The 19732-nt window shown below is 43.6% G+C and overlaps 1 protein-coding gene across 1 annotated transcript in view; it reads right to left on the bottom strand.

Moving 5' to 3' along the window:
* Positions 1-19274, bottom strand: part of LANCL3 (LanC like family member 3) — a 32466-nt gene extending 13192 nt beyond the window's left edge. The window contains exon 1 of the mRNA XM_063343726.1: positions 18673-19274. Coding sequence (XP_063199796.1) covers positions 18673-19218 — 546 coding nt within the window. The 5' untranslated portion in view covers positions 19219-19274. The remainder of the gene's footprint in view (positions 1-18672) is intronic.
* Between the last annotated feature and the right edge of the window lie 458 nt (positions 19275-19732).

The following is a 19732-nucleotide window of genomic DNA, read 5'->3' as shown; positions in this document are numbered from 1 at the left end:
TTGGTTCAGAAGACAAAGGGACAAGAGCGTTGTGTACACACCCGACTTCACAAAACCTTACTGCTTTAGTGATCTCTCCTGGTAGAGGCCATGTGCTTGGTGGCTGGCCAGCTCTTCTATTCCTTGCCTGGGCTGTGAGGCCAGATGGGTGCTACATGGCAAAAAGTGACACAAACCAGAGATGGGCTGGCGTCACTGGCCCTGGGAGAGAGGGAAAGGGCGTAAAGAGAGAGGGAGAGAGATGCAAAAGACTGAAAGAGCTCCTGGTCCCTGTAGGCTATGTTAACTAGCTGTGTCTGAAGACAATGGTCTACATCCAAATTCAGTGTGGTACCAGCCTGGAGAAAACAGTCAGCAGTTTGCATGTAGTGTATTTGGATGGTTAAATGTTTTTCTACCGCACCCTTCACTGAAGCATCTCTCTGACCAAATTACTGCACAGAGCCCATACGGTCGCACAACCTTTAATCAATTTCCAGCTCATCTTTAAGTACCGTTTCACAGAATCACACAGAATCACAGAATGGAAGGGGTTGTAAGGGACCTCTGGGGATCATCTAGTCCAACCCCCCTGCCAAAGCACGTTCACTTAGAGCAGGCTGGACAGGAATGCATCCAGGTGGGTTTTGAATATCTCCAGAAAAGGAGACTCCACAACCTCTCTGGGCAGCCTGTTCAGTGCTCCGTCACCCTCAAAATTGCTCCATTTTCATGCTGCAATTGTATATAACATTAAAGCTTCACTTGTTTCAGCAACAGTAATTATACTGTTCATGTGAAGTAGCAAAAAAAGACAAATAAAGCTAAAAGATCACACCGAAAGCAACTACGTAATGCAATAAATAAAAAGTATAGTATGGGGACAGAAAAAGATTGATTGCTAGTTCCTTGATAGTATCTCTAAGGATGTTCATAGTTCAATTCATCTTAAGTAATACCGTCATCTTAATCACTCAGAGTGATGGAAAAGGAAAAGTGCCTTTTCAGTCTCATGCAGTATTTAGGGTTTTTTTTCGATTTGTCAAAGTCATTTCACCTACTAGATCATTCATACTGCTTTTAATATCAAAGTCCTCATTGACCTGAATGGGTCTTGACTTGGGGAGCGTTACTCCTGGCAAGTATTCTATAAGAAATGCTGGAAGTTTTACCAGTTGGCATAGTATCTAACATAGATGTAAAAATGGAGCAATTTTGTGACCCCCAGGAATGGAGTCCAATAAATCACTTAGTAACTAGGTCAATAAACTAGCGTTTCTATGCCATGTAATTATTCTTGTAAATTCTTGTTGCTCCATGTCTTGCCAGTAACACCATGGGGCTGGCTCACAGTCTCTTGAGACTGATAATCATTTTGTCTGAGGTAGTAGCCTTTAAAGACTGAGACTACAGGAATATCGCTTACTTGACAGAATAAAATGCTGACCTTGCTTGTGCAAGCTGAGTAGAGAAACTTAACTGATAAACCTGAGCAAATATCTAACTCTTCAAGGATTGATCCTACTCTCATTTCAGTGAGTTTGGTGGGAAGCAACTAGCAGATGCATTCTCATTCATTGCTCTACACCAATGTGGAGCACTTGACTTATACCTTATACACCATATAAATATTTGGGTTTTTTCATCACTTTTTCTTCAATTCAAGGCTGTGTACACTCTATGCCTGTACTAAATAAAGCTGCATTTATAAGCAATAGCTCTCCCTGTAACTCGTCGGAAGAATTTTGCTTCATGTCAAAAAATATTCTTAAGGAGATTGTTTCTTGTGACGAGCTGGGCAATATACCATTTTCCATATTTAAATGAAAGAGGATTAAAAATTTTAGTCAAGGTATGAGTCATCCCTCCCTTGAAGCTAGAATTCCAAATAATGGTTTATATTTTGTGTTGAGGCAGAGCTTTACACTCTTGCTGTAAAGCTTCTTTCCTAATGCAAATACATTCTTTGAGGAACTAAAAATCTAGCAATAAAATGAAAGATTGCAGTTTATATACCCAACATTAAAATGTGCTGGACAGAACTACCTGATCTCGCTTGACTTTCAGTTTAGCAGGAATTCATTTGCCTTTCAATCAAATGCTATGCTAGGTCACAGTTCACAGATGCATCTGTGAATGTAGGACGAAGGTCAAATTTCCACTGTTTTCCAGAGGGAAATTCTTTCTGTCAAGACTACAGGTTTGGGCCTAGAGTACACCTGTCAATAACATGTTATCAGTTTTCAACTAATCAAATATTACAATGTAAGCAATTGCACAGCCATTTACTTATAAATATGAAGTGGGTTGCTGGGTATCATAACTTATTTGCTCCTCCTTTTTTTTGGCTTCCTCAGTGTTTTGTTTAGCTTTGTTCACATGGCTGCAACTCACAAAATATGCCGGGCACATTTGAAACCCAGGAAGACAGAGACTTCATTCTATAAATTATTAAGCAGCCTTATGGGTTTTTCCTCTTCATGTTAAAGATACTGAGTTTCTCATCCTTCATCATCATCCAGTCCTCTCATCTTCCCCATGCAACAATTCCCAGTCTACTACCTCCAGTACCTTTAAGCTTTTTTTCCAAGTGTTCACACCTCCTTGCTCTATACAATGAGCATACTTCATCCACAGGCTTAGCGAACTAAATAAGAAAACAGATATGCCTCCTCAAAGACTCATGGCAGAAGCATCAGAACTCCAAAAAAAAATGATGGGGGGAAAAGAGTAGCTGAGAGGAGAGGCTGAGGCAGAGCAACCATTTTGCACTCTTCTACCCAAACCCAAACACCATCTATTTCACTCATATCTCAGAAACGACCATACCAATTGCTAATGAATGCTGCCACAGAAAGTAGCATTTGGAAAACTATCCATAAAAGATTTTATAGCTAGTTACTGTGCTAAACTTGCAGAGATGAACTACAGAAGCATAGAAAAGCAAAATACTATTCTTTTCTTCATCTGTTTCAAATTAAGGTTCAAGAAAGAGAACACGCTTACTGCCAGTGTTAGAGGCTCCCAATTGCAATGTTTTCAGTTGTGAGTTTTCTTCCCCATTTAAAACCAATAAAAGCTTGTTTTTACATATTAAGATGCTACATAGGGATGCACGGAGTGGATGTATAATACACGCACAGTTGTAACAGTTCACTACCTTAGAGGAGTCCTTGACCTTCTCAAAGTCCTACACTCATGGAAGAGAAGGACCTAAACTACATGTGACAATTTGCATAGTGCTGTGAACGGTTCAGTGAAAATCTCTGCTTAGTGTACTGCAGCACTGCAGAAAGCAAACAAAAAATGTTAGGATGCATGAGAGCAATACTGAAATGGTTAGTAAAAAGCTACTTCAGCAGTTATTGCGTTGCTCTTTCTTCTGATATTTCTCCAGGTCTGTTTTCCCATTATCAAAATAAAACCAAATAAGAAAAAAATCAAGCAGAAACAGATATTTTAGAGATAAGTAAGAATTCTCCTGAGAAGTGAAGCTAAAAAGACTGCAACATTTATTTTCTGGACAGGAGGTAATTAATATGATAAGGAACACAAAAAGTTATTTTATCTTTCAATGTAAGAACAAAATAATAGCTTATGAAAAGCAGCACGTTTATCTCACGAGCAGAGACAAAATATCTCTCTGCTCACCCAAAACTCAAGTAAGCTAGGGAGTTTACTTCTGCAAAATTTAGCTGACTCCACTTGCACTGTGCAATTTTAACAAACCAACTGAACCTCTCTATAATTAAAGTGAGAATTTTTTACAAAGATTCTTGGATTAACTGCCAGAAGCGCCCCACCACTCCAATTGAATTACATTAAAAGTCTTCAGAGCCTGTGCTGTTTAAATAAGTGTTTTATCACCTTTCAACTCATCAAACATTACAATGTAAGAATATGTTGCAAGGCCAAATCACACAATCAACTCCCAGAACTCAGCCCACCAGTTCTGGAAGAAATTTAAACCCTTGTGCTGCAGAGCATAAAGCCAGTCCTTAAAAAATGCAGGCTAGGCATGTTACAGGCAACACATTTCAAAATTACCTTCCACAGACATTCGTGCAGCTACTCTGAGTCATCTAGTAGTGGTACAAGATATTAAACCAGATGGAGCATTGGAAACAAATCCTGCAGAAGAAAGGTTTGTTTGTATACTACTGTGCTCCTAGCTGCAAGCAAATGGAAGCATTCAACTGTTTGGACAATGTCCATGTTGTGCTGTATGTAGCACAGTTTGAAAACTGTTATCAAAGCTGTTCTGCAGTTAGCGTGTCTCTGGCGAGCAGGAAGAGTTTCTTTCCATGCTTACACTTCAGGTGATAAAGAAACTGAGTGACTTTGGAGTCTGGAGTTTGAGGCCCTTCCCTCCAGGCCCTGCTTTGAAGAACATTTGAGTATTTTATATAAGTAATTTCAATCAGAGCTGCAATAAGAGAGACTTGCCATCAGCACACTCCGATTAGAGACATCACCTTAAATCCTTGCACTGTGTCAGAAAAAGAAGGGATGTGAATTTGAATTACCAGGTTAGTGACGAAATCTCAAGGTTATTGCATATAAAAAGGAAGGGACTATGGCCCCTACTTGGACTGCAATTTCCTCAGAGCCCAATTTGGTCTTAAAACCTGAAAGGGTGATGAGAGGTGAACGCATCCTGCCCTTGCTAGTGGGAAAAGACATGATGCTTAGTTTACTTTTACACCTCGCTGGGCTGGACCCTGTCTGGGGTTCCGTGAGAAAAGCACCTCCAGCAAACTGGGAGAGACTGCAGCAGGGAGAGGGGAGCTAGAGGTGGGATATGCTCCCCAGCTGCAGTTTACAATCTCCTTTGGAGGAGGTAGGGAAGAGTCACAGCAGGTGAGATCGAGTGCAAACCGCCACTACGGGGGCGGGGGGCAACTGGAAGGTGTTGCATAAATGCCACAGAGCAAAGCGGGCACCATAAATCTGCACCAGAGCTCCATGGATTGTTAAGTGATGCAGTCGTTGGCTTATGAATTCTGGTGTGGCTTATGCGGCCCACAACGCAGCACTCTCAGGATTTGCATACCTATCAAAAGACGCCCAGAAGACTTCAACGGCATAAACTAGGTGCCTTGGACATTTAGGCACATCCAACCTTAGTAAACAGCAGGGGGAAGTTTTGACTACAGAACTTTTGGGTCTTGGCATCCAGAGTGGGTTTTAGGCAATAGAAAGGCCTCAGGAAATCACCAACAGTGAATCCATAATGTCTCTATTGAGTGGTACACCTGCGTAGGCAGTCCAAAATTTCACTGACCTTCTTCATGCCCTGTTGTGTTAACCTCTATCAGGACTGGTTATGACTTTTCATTTATACTAGCTGTTCATTCCCACCCAGAATAAACACAAAGAAATGCAACATTAATTTACATCAAAGTAAGTGTAGAACTCTGATGCGCTATCACATTACATCCAGATGTACAAGCAATGACACAGCACACACACAGACAACATGCTAACACTCACCTGAATGGAGTACCTGAGTAACCCAAGCCCTGCCATGTTCAGCTTACTTGAATCTCAGTTTCTTCCTAGCACAGAGATTTCTTCCTAGCATTAGAGAGAACTCTCCCCAGATACACGTGCTTGCACTGCTAAAAATAAACCTTACTTTAGCTCATTTTTTAATCTCTTGAGCTGTTTTCATACTTTCCCTCTGCCTGTGTGTGGTATTTGGTACTTGTCTCAGTTAAAAAGCCAAAGTAATTCTTATCCAACGAGCTGCCTCTTCTGGATCATTAATGAAGATAAATAAGACCAGTTCCCATATCAGTCCTTTATTAGTACTTATGATTAGCTTTGCTTGTGGTCTTTCAGCCAATTCCAAATCCACAATGCTCCCATCCAAGCCAGCATGAATTAAGTTTTCAAGGATGATTATATTTGACACTGCATCAAAAGCTTTATTCAAATGTAAACAGGGTATTGGCTACTGCTCTTTCATCAGCCACTAATTTTATAATGCTGTTATTTACCAGTAGTGATCTTGTTTGTCTTGCAAGACTTCTTTATTGTTCTAAGTCATGCTGATTTATATGTATCATTCCATTATGAGTTATTTATGGGGCATGTGACTTCTGGAAGTATGTCTAAATATTTGCTGCTGAGAAACTATGTGGTTACCTGTGAAATTAGTTAATGAGGTAAACGACAAAACAGCATCATTCACAGGCTAACAGAAGCATAGATTAGTCACTTTAAAGTAGCACCAGCATTGCTTTCAAGCAAAGGTAATTCTTGACAGCTCCATGCTGGCATCATGCCACTTTTACTTTGCGTGATGATCTGCAATTTGTGCCATGCCAATAAGCCGCTGAATGAAATATCAACTTAAGCTACAAGAAGAATGCGGACAACATAATGCAGGAAAACCAGATGAAGGTGATCGAGTCCTCTGAGTCATCTGAATTCTACCCTACTCTTAGACTATGGTAGCAGCCTGATGTAGTAAAAATCCTGATGATCTGTATGTGGCTCCAAGATCCTCCCAGGCACATCGATGAAGACAATTCTGAAGCAAAAGACAATAACAAAAGAGTTCCCCGTGGCATACAGCACCATTAGCCTTGCCTGGAAATACGCCCACAACTCCAAATACAATTCAAGTCATACTTCACATACAGTCACTTATAATTCAATATCGCCATATTTCAAGGGCAAGAATAAGTGTCGTGAGATTAATTTGAGGCAGCATGGGATACTGCACTCTTTAAAATGTAGCTTACTTGGTAAGTAATGGGATCACCATCTGTACTTTTCTCCTGGTTAAAAGATGGCTGGTTAAAAGAACTTGGTACTATAATGAAACTAGGAAAGTGTTACCAATCTTCCCTTTGCACAACTTCTTTTCAGTTGTGACTGTGTATAAACCAAGCATGCTTTGGGAAAAAGAAACTGCTGTGCTAGAAGGCACAGTTCAGATCACTCTAAAAGAGTTGAAACCTCACACAGAGAGGAGGAAGAGGAGTAAGAGCCATGAGACAAATCATACCACCACCACCAATAATAAACAAACATTCACTGCACTTAGCCATTACCTTGCATTAGAAGATCTCAAAGTGCTGTATAATTAACTAACGGGAATTACTATTACCTCATGCTACAGATTACACTGAGTTGCCGCTGCCCTGGGAGCACTCAATGCCATGGCTTCTCTTGCTGGATTTGTCATTTTACATGACTACTCTCCGCAGCCCTACAGAAGGAACTGTGCAAAGCGAGACAGGAGGGCCTGGACAGCTATTTCTGGACCTACAGATGACAAAATGTGTTTTCCAAGTAAAACTTGTTAAGTCAAACTACACGTATTTAGAATTCTTTGCCAGATGTCTTTCCTACCTATTCTGTGTGCTTAACGTTCTGGTGCCCTTCACTTCAAGGGCCCAGAAGGGCACAAAGTCCTCTGATGTCTGTCTTGCAAAATTTGAAAAAGATCCCATAAAAAAAAACAACAGATAAGAATCTCCCCCACAGCCCTCATGCTTGAGGGGTGTCCGGGCTATCAGCAGACACCAGGAAGAATGTTTTATCACCTCTGGCCTCTACCTCAGCTTTCGGAGAAAGGTTTTGCTTTCTTCCCCTGATGCATCCTTGGCTCCTCACACATAGCGTGGGACAGGGAACTCCCCTCCTCCACTGGCAAGCAGCAGTCTCAGGTGTTTGATTCATATGGGGGCTTAGGAAATAATCTTTCCATAGGTCAGGGGGACAGGTACATTTAGAGTATTCCTTGTACTTCCTTTTACTGTGGGGCATGGTCCACCTCTTAAGATCACCTAGACATTTTCACTAACAGACATTCAGTGTTGCGGGGGTGCAAGGCACTGAAGAAGCCCTTGGGCTGCAGTACACTATAAGATTGGTTTTTTTTAAAAAAAATTCTTTACACTAAAGCTCTTCAGATCCAGAACTTTCCCAATAACCTGCAAGAGCCAGGAATAATTTTGTCAACCTTAATACTTTTCCACTGGGGGAAGATTTTGCCCTTCTTTGATACAGCAAAGGTTGACAAGGAGAGATGCAACTGGTGCTCCAGGCTCTGTGGCAGAGCGTGGCACTGAATGGCTCCTTTTGACTCTTCTGGACTTCAGGCTCTTCCCTGCTTGCAACTGCAGGGGACTGGACATGACTGAAAAGCCTATGATGCTTTGCCCATCCAAGGTACTAGGGAAAGTCAGAGGAGGTGGATTAGCATTGTGAACCTGGTATCGGGGAAAGAGGCAAAAGGAGCAGGAATGATTACAATTTATGGGAATTATTTTTCTGTCCCTCCATGGGTGCTTTCCTTGTATTAACTCAGGGATTGTTCAGCGTAGAGAAGGCTCAGGGGAGATTTTATCAACATGCATAAACACCTGATGGGAGGAGTAGAGAAGATGAAGCCAGGCTGTTCTCAGCAGCACCCAGTGACAAAAAAAATCTACTTTATAAAGAGAATGCTTTTTTACTGTGAAGGTGGTCAAACACAGGAATAGGTTGCCAAGGCGGGTCATGGAGTAGAGAGATTCAAAACCAAGAGGATATGGCCCTGAGTGACCTGCTCTTGTGGACCCTGCTCTGAGGAGGCGTCTAGACCAGAAGATCTCCAGAGGTGCCTTCCAGCCTTGGCCATGCTTTGATTCTACAACTGAGACAAACCCAAATGCAAGTGACTATGCTGATACACTGTTCAACCAGATGGTGTGGATTTTACTCCTCTAGAGATCTTTAGACTCAACTCTGAGTTTGACTCATCTTACCTGTGTGGTTTTTTTAAAAATTTACCTCACAATATTTGTTTTACCAAAATAAGCCAGCAGTCCCACAGTGCTTAGAGGACAAAATCAAAATAGGACAAATGCATTCCCACTATAACTCAGTCTACATTTTGTCTTCTGGATATGCGGCAGTTATATAAGCATTATTCCCAGGTATTTTTGCTGGCATAATAAAAAATGTGTATGTATGAAAATGGCAGTCTGGCATAAGAAAGCTCATGATTGATTCAGCTCTGTAAGACCAAGAACAAACAAATCAATATTTATTTAAAGAGCCTGAAGAAGTTTGTTTTGCTGTGCAATTACTAAGTTCATATTTGACCAACTTACATCTGGTCAAATTTAAACAGCTACACGTGGAATGTGTATCTTGGGGTCCATTGCTATTATAACTGTAGTTTTGACTAATTAATCACTGGCTTAGCCTTAGAAAACTAAAACAATTAAGTATAATATTAGGCATTTCACAGATGGCAAGCAGAAATATCTAGAGACCAGGAGTTAGCTTTACAAAGGGATGAAGAACCTTAGTGAAACTGGCATGCTCGAAGTCCTATGAAATGGTGGTCCCATGCCATTCTATGGCTTGGGTGATGCTTTCAACCCCTGCCTAGAGGTATTACTTTACAACAAGACAATCTGCTTTTGTTAGGACAGTTCCGGTAAGATAAAAATACACATTTGGTGATGCTGGATGAAGCTATAAGAAACTTTTAAAAAAATAAAAGCATGGATTTCCATTGACTCATGCTGCTGGCGAATCTAAGAATACATAAAATGGCCTTCACTGAAGATGACAGAACCGGGGAGAGAGACAACGCTCAGCTTTATCTTTACATTAGTAACAGAAGTAAATCACAAGAACAGACTAAGTTTAACCTCCAAACATTTCTTCAGATGTCATTAATTCCTTGATTTCTAATGTGGACAAAATAATTGACTTAATATGGTCCTCTTGAATATATTGTTCCAAATATACTCCACAAAGGAACCCCATCGCTTCACAGATGTCCCTGAATATATAATGGCACATCTGGTGTTACAACATAGAATAACATACAACATAGAATAACATATAAAACAATAGTTTTAATCAGGGAACAGGGTAAAGGAGATTCTCTAGTTGGCATTAATGACACAAAGCTCCTTCAGTTGAAGAAGCTTCTCATTTTGCACATCACAGCACAGCTTCTGCGGTTCAATGATTCCCTGGCTTTACATGACCCCTACCTACTTCACTTGTTCACAGGCTTTTCCTAATGAATACCTGTCCATGTGGCAGCGGCCCATTAAAAGACTGCTGGATAATAGCAGGTCATGAGCTGGATGTGAGTCAGTGTCACGCTGGTGTGAGATACAAACACCTTACTGAGCTGTATAAATAGAAACAAGACCTGGAAGAAACACAAAGTTATCTCTCTGCTCAATTAGAACGGCCTGTGCCAGAACCATGCATCCAACTTCTGGCACTCTTCAGGAAAAGCTGGGGGGAGTCTGGCAGGGTGCAATGGCAGCGACAAGAGGTGTAGAAAACATGACACACATGGGAAGACTGGAAGGATGAGGACTGTTTGTTTAGAGAAGATTTAGGGTGGAAATTGTAACAGTCTTGAAATGTATGAAGAGCTTCTGCAAAGACGAACGGAATTTCTCCCTATTTCTTGATGGACAGGACAAGGAGTGTCAGGCTTAAATTACAGCAAGATTTAGATTAGTCATGAGGCTAGACTTTCTAACAGGGAAGCTGACAAAAGGGTGTCTCAGACAGCAAAGGCAGACTGCAGACCTTCCATCACTGGGGATATGAAGAGCATTTCCTTGGCACTACAATCTAAATGTGACCAGCACACCTCCAACTTAAAATCCTCTATTATATTAACATTGTACCAATGAGGGAATAGAAGTATTCTGTGAAGAAAAAGATTAGCCACACAAAATAACTAAATGCCTTAGACAGTTAGAAGGTGTATTTATCTGCAAAAATTTCTTCTGTGGGTCGTTCAGTGCTATCTGACATGCATTCCATCTCGCTCACGATCCGCTGTTCTTCAACAAGAGATATTAAGCCATTAAAATGAGCAATTCAGGAATGCTGATCTGCTGCAGAAATAGATTTATGGTTCTGCTGTCAGACATCAAAATATACCGAGCTGAGAAACACCAAATGACTCAGCAACAGCTTGGACTGCTATTAAGATACTTCTTGATCACGTTTGCCTAAAATGAAATTGCTATTTCAATTATTTTGCCTTGCTACTCCCTACAAAAATTAATCAGCTCACTAACGATCACTTGAAAAGAATTCTACAGCATAGATAAGAAATAATTGGTTTTGACAGGGTATTTTCATTGAGCTTTGTTGTAATGAAGTGGACAGAAGGTTATGCAACATCACTCGGTGCTTAATCTCATGCTTGTCAATGGTCAAAGAACTGCATGACAGACTCAGACAAAAAGGCATTTTGACAGACTGTCTTATCGAAAATGGTGACCTGACTGCATACATTGAATTCCGATTTTTTAAAAAGGGGGTGGAACAGAGAAGTTGGCTGACAAACCAAGCCCTCATTTATAGCAAATGCCTCACACCATGCTGTGCTGGGATGCTTCCACAGCAGCAGTGGAGCAGGACCATGGGACTTACCCATTTTAATTGCCTCCCAGATCCTCTACAGAGCTCCTCTACTGTGGTGCATAGGTGTGCTATTATTTATATACGAGTCTAATGTTCTAAATATGTATATTAAATGACTACAGAGAAACTTAAGGCTTAATTTTATCCTTCCATTTTAGTTCTGTAAAGTGCTGAGGATGTTACACTTTCATTGGTAACTGGTGTTAGCCTCGTGCTCTTTTCTTCCTCTCAGGAGCAGCTCAGTCTTTCACATTTCTGCTTCTTTAGCCTGGTACCAAAGTAACGGTTTAGGTTACATACTAATTTATAGCATTATATCCTTGTAATAGGAAAATGTCAGTGTCAGAAGCAGCACAGCAACGTTCATGAAAATGCACAGATTTGCTCCCAGACACCAAGCAGTTATCTCAGTCATTTCTTAGAGAAAGAAAATATGGAATATAAGACATAATGTTGTGCTCTCAATTTGCATGTACTGAATGTGATGACAGCTATTTTTGTAAGTGTATCAGCCTATGCAAAGAGAATACGGTGACAGAAAAGTGACAAGAAACAAGCAGATAAAAACAGTAATTTTCCTCAACAAAATGTAGTTTATTCCTCTGCCCACTCCCTAACCTGTTTTCTCCGTGTCTCTACTCTTCTGTTGAACTTTTATCTTCTTCTAAATCGAGTACATTAGCTATCAGATCCACACCAGTTTGCCAGAGAACCTGATTTTAGTTTAAATCTCCCCTGCTCCAGGCTCTATGTTATTTCTTACTTTTTCCCCTTCGTCTTTGAATTCTGCTAACCCTCTGCAGCTTTCCATTTTTGTATTTTTGCCGGTAACTTATTATTTTGCTTTTTTGTCATTCTTTATTGGCTCTTGTTTCTCCTCTCTGTTCAGCCTTCTGTCAAATGTCTTTTTTTCCCCATGCCTGCCTGTTTCTCTGCCTTCACACACGCCACCATATATGCATGCTCTACACATGCACTCTTTCTTTCTGCTACATCATCCGGTGCTGACTGTGAGTTAACACAGTTAACTCTGGCTTTTGGTCCTTTGGGAGAACGATGCCAAAAAATCATGATTTGTCTTTGTCATGGAGGAAAACATAAATGCCAAATACAGCTATCTGCAGTAACACAGTATTGTAATAAAGTTATTTAACAGATGTATAAAATACAACATGCAAAAATCTGAAAACCTAAGGCAACATATTTAAGAACTTCCCGCACTGGGCCACCAAACTGACCACAAGTAACTAATGCCGTGGAGAACAGCAGCTTCCACCCAAGCCCTGCCCCTCTCTGCTGGAGAGATCCCCTGCTTCTCTGCTTCAAACACTGATGGCTCCAGATGCTTCCAGATATTCAGTCACCAGATACACTCCCCAGGTCCAAAGAACTGCTTAGAAGCTTCTAAGAAAAACGCCCTCGTTCCGATTCCTGCGTTTTGTTCCGCAGATCTCATCTTGAAGCCAGAGGCAGCATGCTCTGCTCTGCAGAGGATAAAGACACTGTGTTCAACACCTCCGCTTCCAGCAGGCTAAGGAGCGGTACTGACAAACTCCAAAGGGTGACCTAGAAGTTCTCCATGGTGATGATGAGGAAGACGACTGAACTGACAAAGTTTAAGAGTTAACTTCCAGCATATGGAATTTAAAGGAGTTAGAAGAAGGATGGGAAAGTAGAGATCTATTTTGGATACAAGAGACACCTCTAGAAAAATTTATTTCTTTTTTGGTATTACTGCTTGGACTGCTTTTTCAGCAAAAAAGATGATGCTGCATAGGCAAACATTCTCCCAACAGCACAAAGCAGTACAGAGATATGACAGTGCTTTTGTACAAAACTGTCTTTTCAGAAGACGATGGCAGATTAATACCACTCTTCTGCTATAAGCAGTTAAAATCTGTATTTCTGCAACAGAATATATAATGTACATAGCTAAACTTGTGTCAATCAAACCTCCAATCCTGGCAGGATCCACACCAAAACCTCTGTACTGCAGTGGTTTTTACTGGCAGTTAAGCAATACACTTGAAATTCATCATTTTCACCTCAATAACTGGATATTCAATGTCCACCATATTGAACTGAATCCAGGTATCTCAGAATTTGAAGGCTGTTTAAAATAAAAAAGATTCATGTTGCCCTGCTGAAGAAAAACAGAGAAATTCTGAAATGTAGACCCAAACTATTTCAGAACGCCTTCTAAAAAAAGGCAGATATAAATAATTCTGTTTGTTTCACCGTTTACTTTAGAAAATTTCCATTTTCAACTCCTGGTTTAAATTCGTCAATTTAAGCAAATTAATGCAAAATCCAGCCCCTGTGTGTGGTTTGGGAAACCATGGCTAGAAGAATGCACATTTAAAAGAGGTAGGCTAGGATCAAAAGCTTTTTATCTTTAGCAGTTTCTCGTTTTAATCCTCTGTGGCAACAAACAACATCCTGGTTGTGTAGTGGCCTGTGTAAAATGAAATCAGTAGAGCTCCAGCTAGCACCGTGGTATTTGACATTTCAAACACCGCGTTTCAGATAAACTGCCAAATTCACCCACACAGAGAAGGACTTTAATGGGCACAGAGAAGGAATGAAATCTCATCTCAAAGAACAACTCTTCCCTTCCAGGCACAGGTGAGATTAAAAGCCTGACATGGGGACTCTGTGCTACAGCATTCAGAGGCGCATCTCTTCTGTGGGTATTTTGCAGATCTCCCTTTCTAAGATCAATCCATCAAGTGTCTTTCATAAATACTATGTTCAGCACAAATACCTTTATATCCCCCTTTAGAGAGTCGCAAATGAACATGTTCTAGGCAGGACTCAGGAAGATCCTTCCTCTCACACGTTCTGAATTTTTTTCTAAGAGATTGGAAAAAAAAAGTGGAGCAAAGTAACCTACAATAGTCTTTAAACGCTAACTGGAGGGAAGAATATGAGGAACAAATAATATCATCTAGAGTTGTCTGAGGAGTTGAAAGAAAATAGTTTTCATTCATTTATATCTTCTCTCCCAGAATATTACGAAATACACTGGCTGGATCTCTCAGGTCCCATGCACTGCACATCAGTCTGCTCCACTGCCTTTTAAAGCCAGTCCCGCACAGCAGCGCTATTTCTCTTTTCCACGTACCAGGTGAAGTTGGTCAACTTGATTTGCAAACTTGTGAGGTCCAAGAGAAAAGAGGCTCTGGTGATAGACAGCAGTCAGGGTAAGCACGGTTTTTAGCAAGGCTCTACATTCAACAGAGTCCTGCTAGAAAGACCATTGCCCTCTCTGGGCATCCCATAACAGAGTAACATCAGAATGATGCCCTCCCTGTGACGGGACAACAATCTCAGACACATGCACCAAATCACGATCTTGCATTTGTTGGGAAAGGAAATTGAGATGCCCCTCTGCCATAGAGACAGAAAGCTTAACCACATAATGGCAGGAAAGAGCCCGAAGTCCCTGTGAGCCCTCAAGACTCACCCCAGTGGCTCAGTGCCTGAGGGAACTGGTTTGGCTGTGTTGCTGGCAGAGTGTGGTGGTTCAGCTTGTCATCACTGCAACTGCAGGAAAGGGTCTCTTACGATGTCCCTTGTGTCTTTCAAAAGTTCAGTCTCTAATGAGACCATAGCATCAAGCAGTCATGCAGAATGCTGCCCTGCCTCCTACGTTGTACACTGAAATCCGTCGCCGTCTTTTCTGCTGCAACCCAGAGCTAGTGGAAGTCAGTCAAGCTGATCGGATCAGTCAGTTATTAAAAGAAAACCTGAACAGTGCTAGAAGGTGGTAACATCTCAGCAGATGGTGATGCAAGAAGCCACTTGAACTTCTGTACCTCTTTCTCCGTCACCTGACAGTTACATTGCCAGAAGGAAGTGCAGCTACCAAGACACACCATGCTCCAGCAGCCACAAAATGGGACAGAAACACCACTGAGAAAAAATGAGAAGAGGATAAAATACCATCTGAACAGGGGCATGCGACCAGCATTTTAACGGTGTCTTACTACTCTTTGCACAAGCAAATAGAGATTGAGTGAAGAGAATTAAAAGCAGGACTGGCAAATTTCCCCAAGCACGCGTAATGAACCAACCATCAGAAAAAGAGGTACCCAACAAAGACAGAAGAGAAATAAAATTTCCTCTGAACAGTGAAAACACAGCAGTTCAGGACAGCTAAAATACATGGACCTTATTTATATATACACCTGATACAAATGACACGTTGTTTCTCACAAAACAATTTTTACCCATCTCTCCCTGAGGAGCACTAACTACAATGTAATGGGAATTAAAGAAAGGATGAAAACAACCGTCTTTCCTAATGCATAGTGCATCATGAAAGTCAGATCCTGTTAAGCCTTGACTGTTGAAGTAATCCTTACTCATGCAAAAACTACCAATTAATTCATCAGGGGAAAATACTGTATTAGCCTAAAACTCTGAAAACGGATGAATGTAAATGCCTTCTTCACAAGAGGTCAATGTTATTCAACAGACTGGATCCTTCAGGACAGTTCTGAAGAACATGTGAAGCTTTAAAACATTGACACTCTTTAGCAAGAAACTAAAGCATCAGAGCACAGCAGCTGAGCTAAACTGGCGTTTTCTGAAATAAAAAAGTCTCCTTCCTTCCCTGCCCGGAAAAAACAAAAACCAAATGCACAACATAGCACAACATAAATTGTAAAATTTGCTCAAAAAGCATTTCTTCAAGGGCAAGCAATTTCTTGTATATAGGTCACCATTTGACTTCTTCAGAGAAAAAAAACAACCATACAGGCAGAAGCAGCTGTATTTCAATGTAAGGAATGCATTTCACTTTGCTGGAAATGTTTGCACAGTGTCCTCAAAAAAAAACAGAATGTGGGAAACAAGAAAACATGCTGCAGTGAACTATGTGAGACTGTGCACAATCAAATTACAGGAGGTAGCATTTTCCAGTGGTTTGAATCACAAGACGTTGCTTCTATTCTGGGATGTACCTGACTTACCATTTGACCTTGGGTAATAAATGACATGCACTCTCTCTGGGCATCCCCTTCTTCATTTGCAAAAAGATGCAGGGTCTGGTCTAGCAATATACTAATTAAAATAATTCTGCATTAGAATGGGAACATTTATCAATGGACCTAAATTTTGGTCAAGCATGAGTACACATAGACTACAGATCATTATCGTTTTCCTCATTAAGGCACAAAATATTTTAATTAAAAGCTTTAATTTTTGTTAAAATTATAAATTAAAGTTGGTTTTATTAATACATAACAGTTTAGATTATTTTGATTTATTTCTTGCACTATACATTTAAAATTACAATGTGGTGACAGAATAAATAATACTAGGAAAGGATGTTAGCTTACTGATTAAAACATCAACAAGGGGACACGGAATATGTTTCATTGGCAAAATAAACCCCTCTATGATTGTACTTAACCCATTTGCTAAATGGATTCCACAATAAGTGCATACCTGTACTCATCTGTGGAGATGTTTAACTCTCTACAGCGGCATAAAGTATAATTTTTCATCAATCAAGCAAACAGAGAGGAGAGCTTTCCCCTTTCTTGCACTGCCTGTCAGAGGTGATTGCACCTATCCTCCAAACTGTTCAGCGATTGCTCTCAAGGACGTAAGACAAATGGATGAAGGAATTAAATGAAGCAGTAGAGTCCAGGGAGCTACCTTGTTCCGCTGGTATCTCACAACACCATCACAAGCACTGGCATGGCGACTAGACACTCTCCGCCAGTGCAAACTGAACTAACAGGGATGGCTCGTTCCTCTGTGAGGAACCATCCCCTCAGGCTGGCACTGCTGCACACTGCATGGAGGATTGTGATGCATCTACAAAACTTTCCTCGTAGAAAATGCTGTCAGAATGAAAAGTTTGGTTGTGTTATGGTTACAAATAACATAACCATTTTTATGGTTACGATTATCAGACAATCCTATACAAGGAAACAGCACATATGGTATGCTACTTTAAATGCTTAGTGCTGTAAGAATTTTTGTTCAAGACAATCAAAACATTCAACTGACTTAACATTCTTCTTGCCTTCTCTGGATACCCTGGAGTCTCCTGAATCCCCCATTAAGTGAATTTCCTTGGACTCTGATTGCAGTGACTGGTATTGAATGGGGCAGAGCCACTTGTTTTCACATCATTTATTTACTTGTAATAGTTGCTTCCTCTCCCAGGAGGAAAGAAAGCCAGAAGCATATGAACTTGCAAATCAGTGATTAACAGAGGAAACACAGATTGGACCTGACAAGAGGACAGGGAAAAAAAAATCTAACAAATGCCTGCTCAGATACCACACTGACCACTTAGTAACAAACACCACAGCAAACAGAATCAGTTGCATTAATTATTATGCTGTAGTCAGTGGAAGCTCTGAATTTCAGCACTGACAATGACAATTTCCTAGGGCAAAGTCCTGACTACTGAAACCAACAGCACCTTGAACCATAATCACATCTCACGTCTTCCAGAAAAAAAGACAACTCTCATTCATAAAAAGAACTGAAATACATGTCCAGATTTCCACAAGACTACCAGCTCCTCTACGCCGGGGTTACTAAGACCAAGCGCCTCTGAAAATCCACTTCCTTGCTTGCAAATTATAGCACAGCACCACTTATTATTAATAAGGTTCCCTGCTCTGTTTTACCCAACACTACTCCTTTTTTCCTACCCCACTTCATTTTACGGAAAGCCTGGCGTTCCTCCTGCCAAATAATTCACCACCTGGCAACCGACAGCTGATGCTCCCGGCGTGCCCGGGGAGCGGGATGCTGCGGGATGCAGTGGGATAGAGCGGGATGCAGCGGGATACAGCGGGATGCAGGGGGGTGCATGGCCCTGCTCCCGGAGCCCTGCCCCAGCGGCGGCACCGCATCCCGCACGCCCCGTCGCCCTGTGCCCCCGCTCCCGCTCACAAAAGACGCGTCTTCTCTTCTAGGGGTAGAGCGCTGCGGACAAACAGCTCCTAGAAAAAGCCCCCCAACCCCGTGTGGCCCCCGGGGCTCTTCCTGCAGGGTGTCCCCAAAGTGCAAGCTGGAAAAGGCGCTTTTTCTGTGTGTGTGGTGAGAGCCCCGGTCCCGCTGCATCCCCGCCTACAGCGGCGCAGAGGCGAGGGCAGTGCGGGGCGGGAGGCCGGGCTGCCAGCCCGGGACACCGCCGACAGCCGCCAGGGGACCCGCCGACGGCCCCGACGGCGTGGCCTGTCCCCCTCGGGGGGTGCCCCGCCGCCCCCTTCCCCGTCCCCTTCCTCCCCCCCGCCCTTTTACCTCTATGCCCAGCCGCTGCTTCAGCACCAGGGCGGCGCACAGGTACCCGGCGCGGCCGACGAAGAGCTCGTCGGAGCCGCACTCGAGGAAGGAGAGCGGGGCGCAGACCTCGCTCAGCTCCCGGAACTTGCCCAGCGGCCGGGCGAAGTCTGGCAGCCCCAAGGCGCGGTAGACCAGGGCCGCCACCGCGTACACGCCGGCGCCGCCCAGCAGGAAGGCGGCGCGGGTGTCGGCGTCGGCCTCCCCGCCGCCCTCCTGGTAGCGCAGGCAGGCGTCCACGACGCGGCGGGCGGCCCGCAGGTAGGCCTCCCGCGAGGGCGCGAAGAGCGGGCACTGCGCGACGTGGTAGAGCATGTAGGCCACGCCGGCCACGCCGCCGTACAGCCCGCCCGGGCAGCCGCCGGGGCCGCCCAGGGGCGGCAGCTCCCGCAGGATGCGCTCGATGGTGGCCGTCACCAACGGCACCGCCGCCTCCTTATCCGGCGCCGCCGCCGGGCTGCCCGGGTAGTCATCGAAGCGGTTAGCGAAGCAGCGCTGGCTCTCCATGCCACCTTCCCCCCCGCCACCCCGCCGCCGGCCCGGCGCGGCGCTCTGCGCGGCGGGAGGCAGCGAGCGAGCGAGCGGGGAGCTGCCGGGGGAGGGGGCGGGGGAGCGGGGCGGAGGGAGCTGCCGGGGGAGGCGGGAGGCAGCGGCAGAGGCGGGAAAGGGGCGCCCCCGCGGATGCCCGGCGGCCGTGAGGGGCGGCCGTGCCCGTGGAAGGGTGGCGGTGCCCGTGAGGGGCGGCCGGGCGAGGCGGCCGCTGCAGAACCGCCGGGAGCGGGGATGGGGGTGAGACCGGCCCGGTGGCCTCGGCCGTGGCGGGGAAGGGTCTGCCAGAGGGCGGCCGCCGCCGCCTCCCCCGCCCCGGGGCGGAGCGGCCGCCGCTGTCCCCTTCAGCGCCCCTCGGCTACCTACGCTCAGCCGGGACCCACCCGGCTTTCCAGAGCGCCGAGCCGAGGCTGCCGGACCGGTTCTGGTGTCCCCCTCACCCGCCGGGCACCTTCATCCTTCCCACATGGAA

The sequence above is a fragment of the Chroicocephalus ridibundus genome, chromosome 1, assembly GCF_963924245.1.
Source record: "Chroicocephalus ridibundus chromosome 1, bChrRid1.1, whole genome shotgun sequence".
Classification (NCBI taxonomy): domain Eukaryota; kingdom Metazoa; phylum Chordata; class Aves; order Charadriiformes; family Laridae; genus Chroicocephalus; species Chroicocephalus ridibundus.
This window is presented reverse-complemented; position numbering and strand designations above follow the sequence as displayed.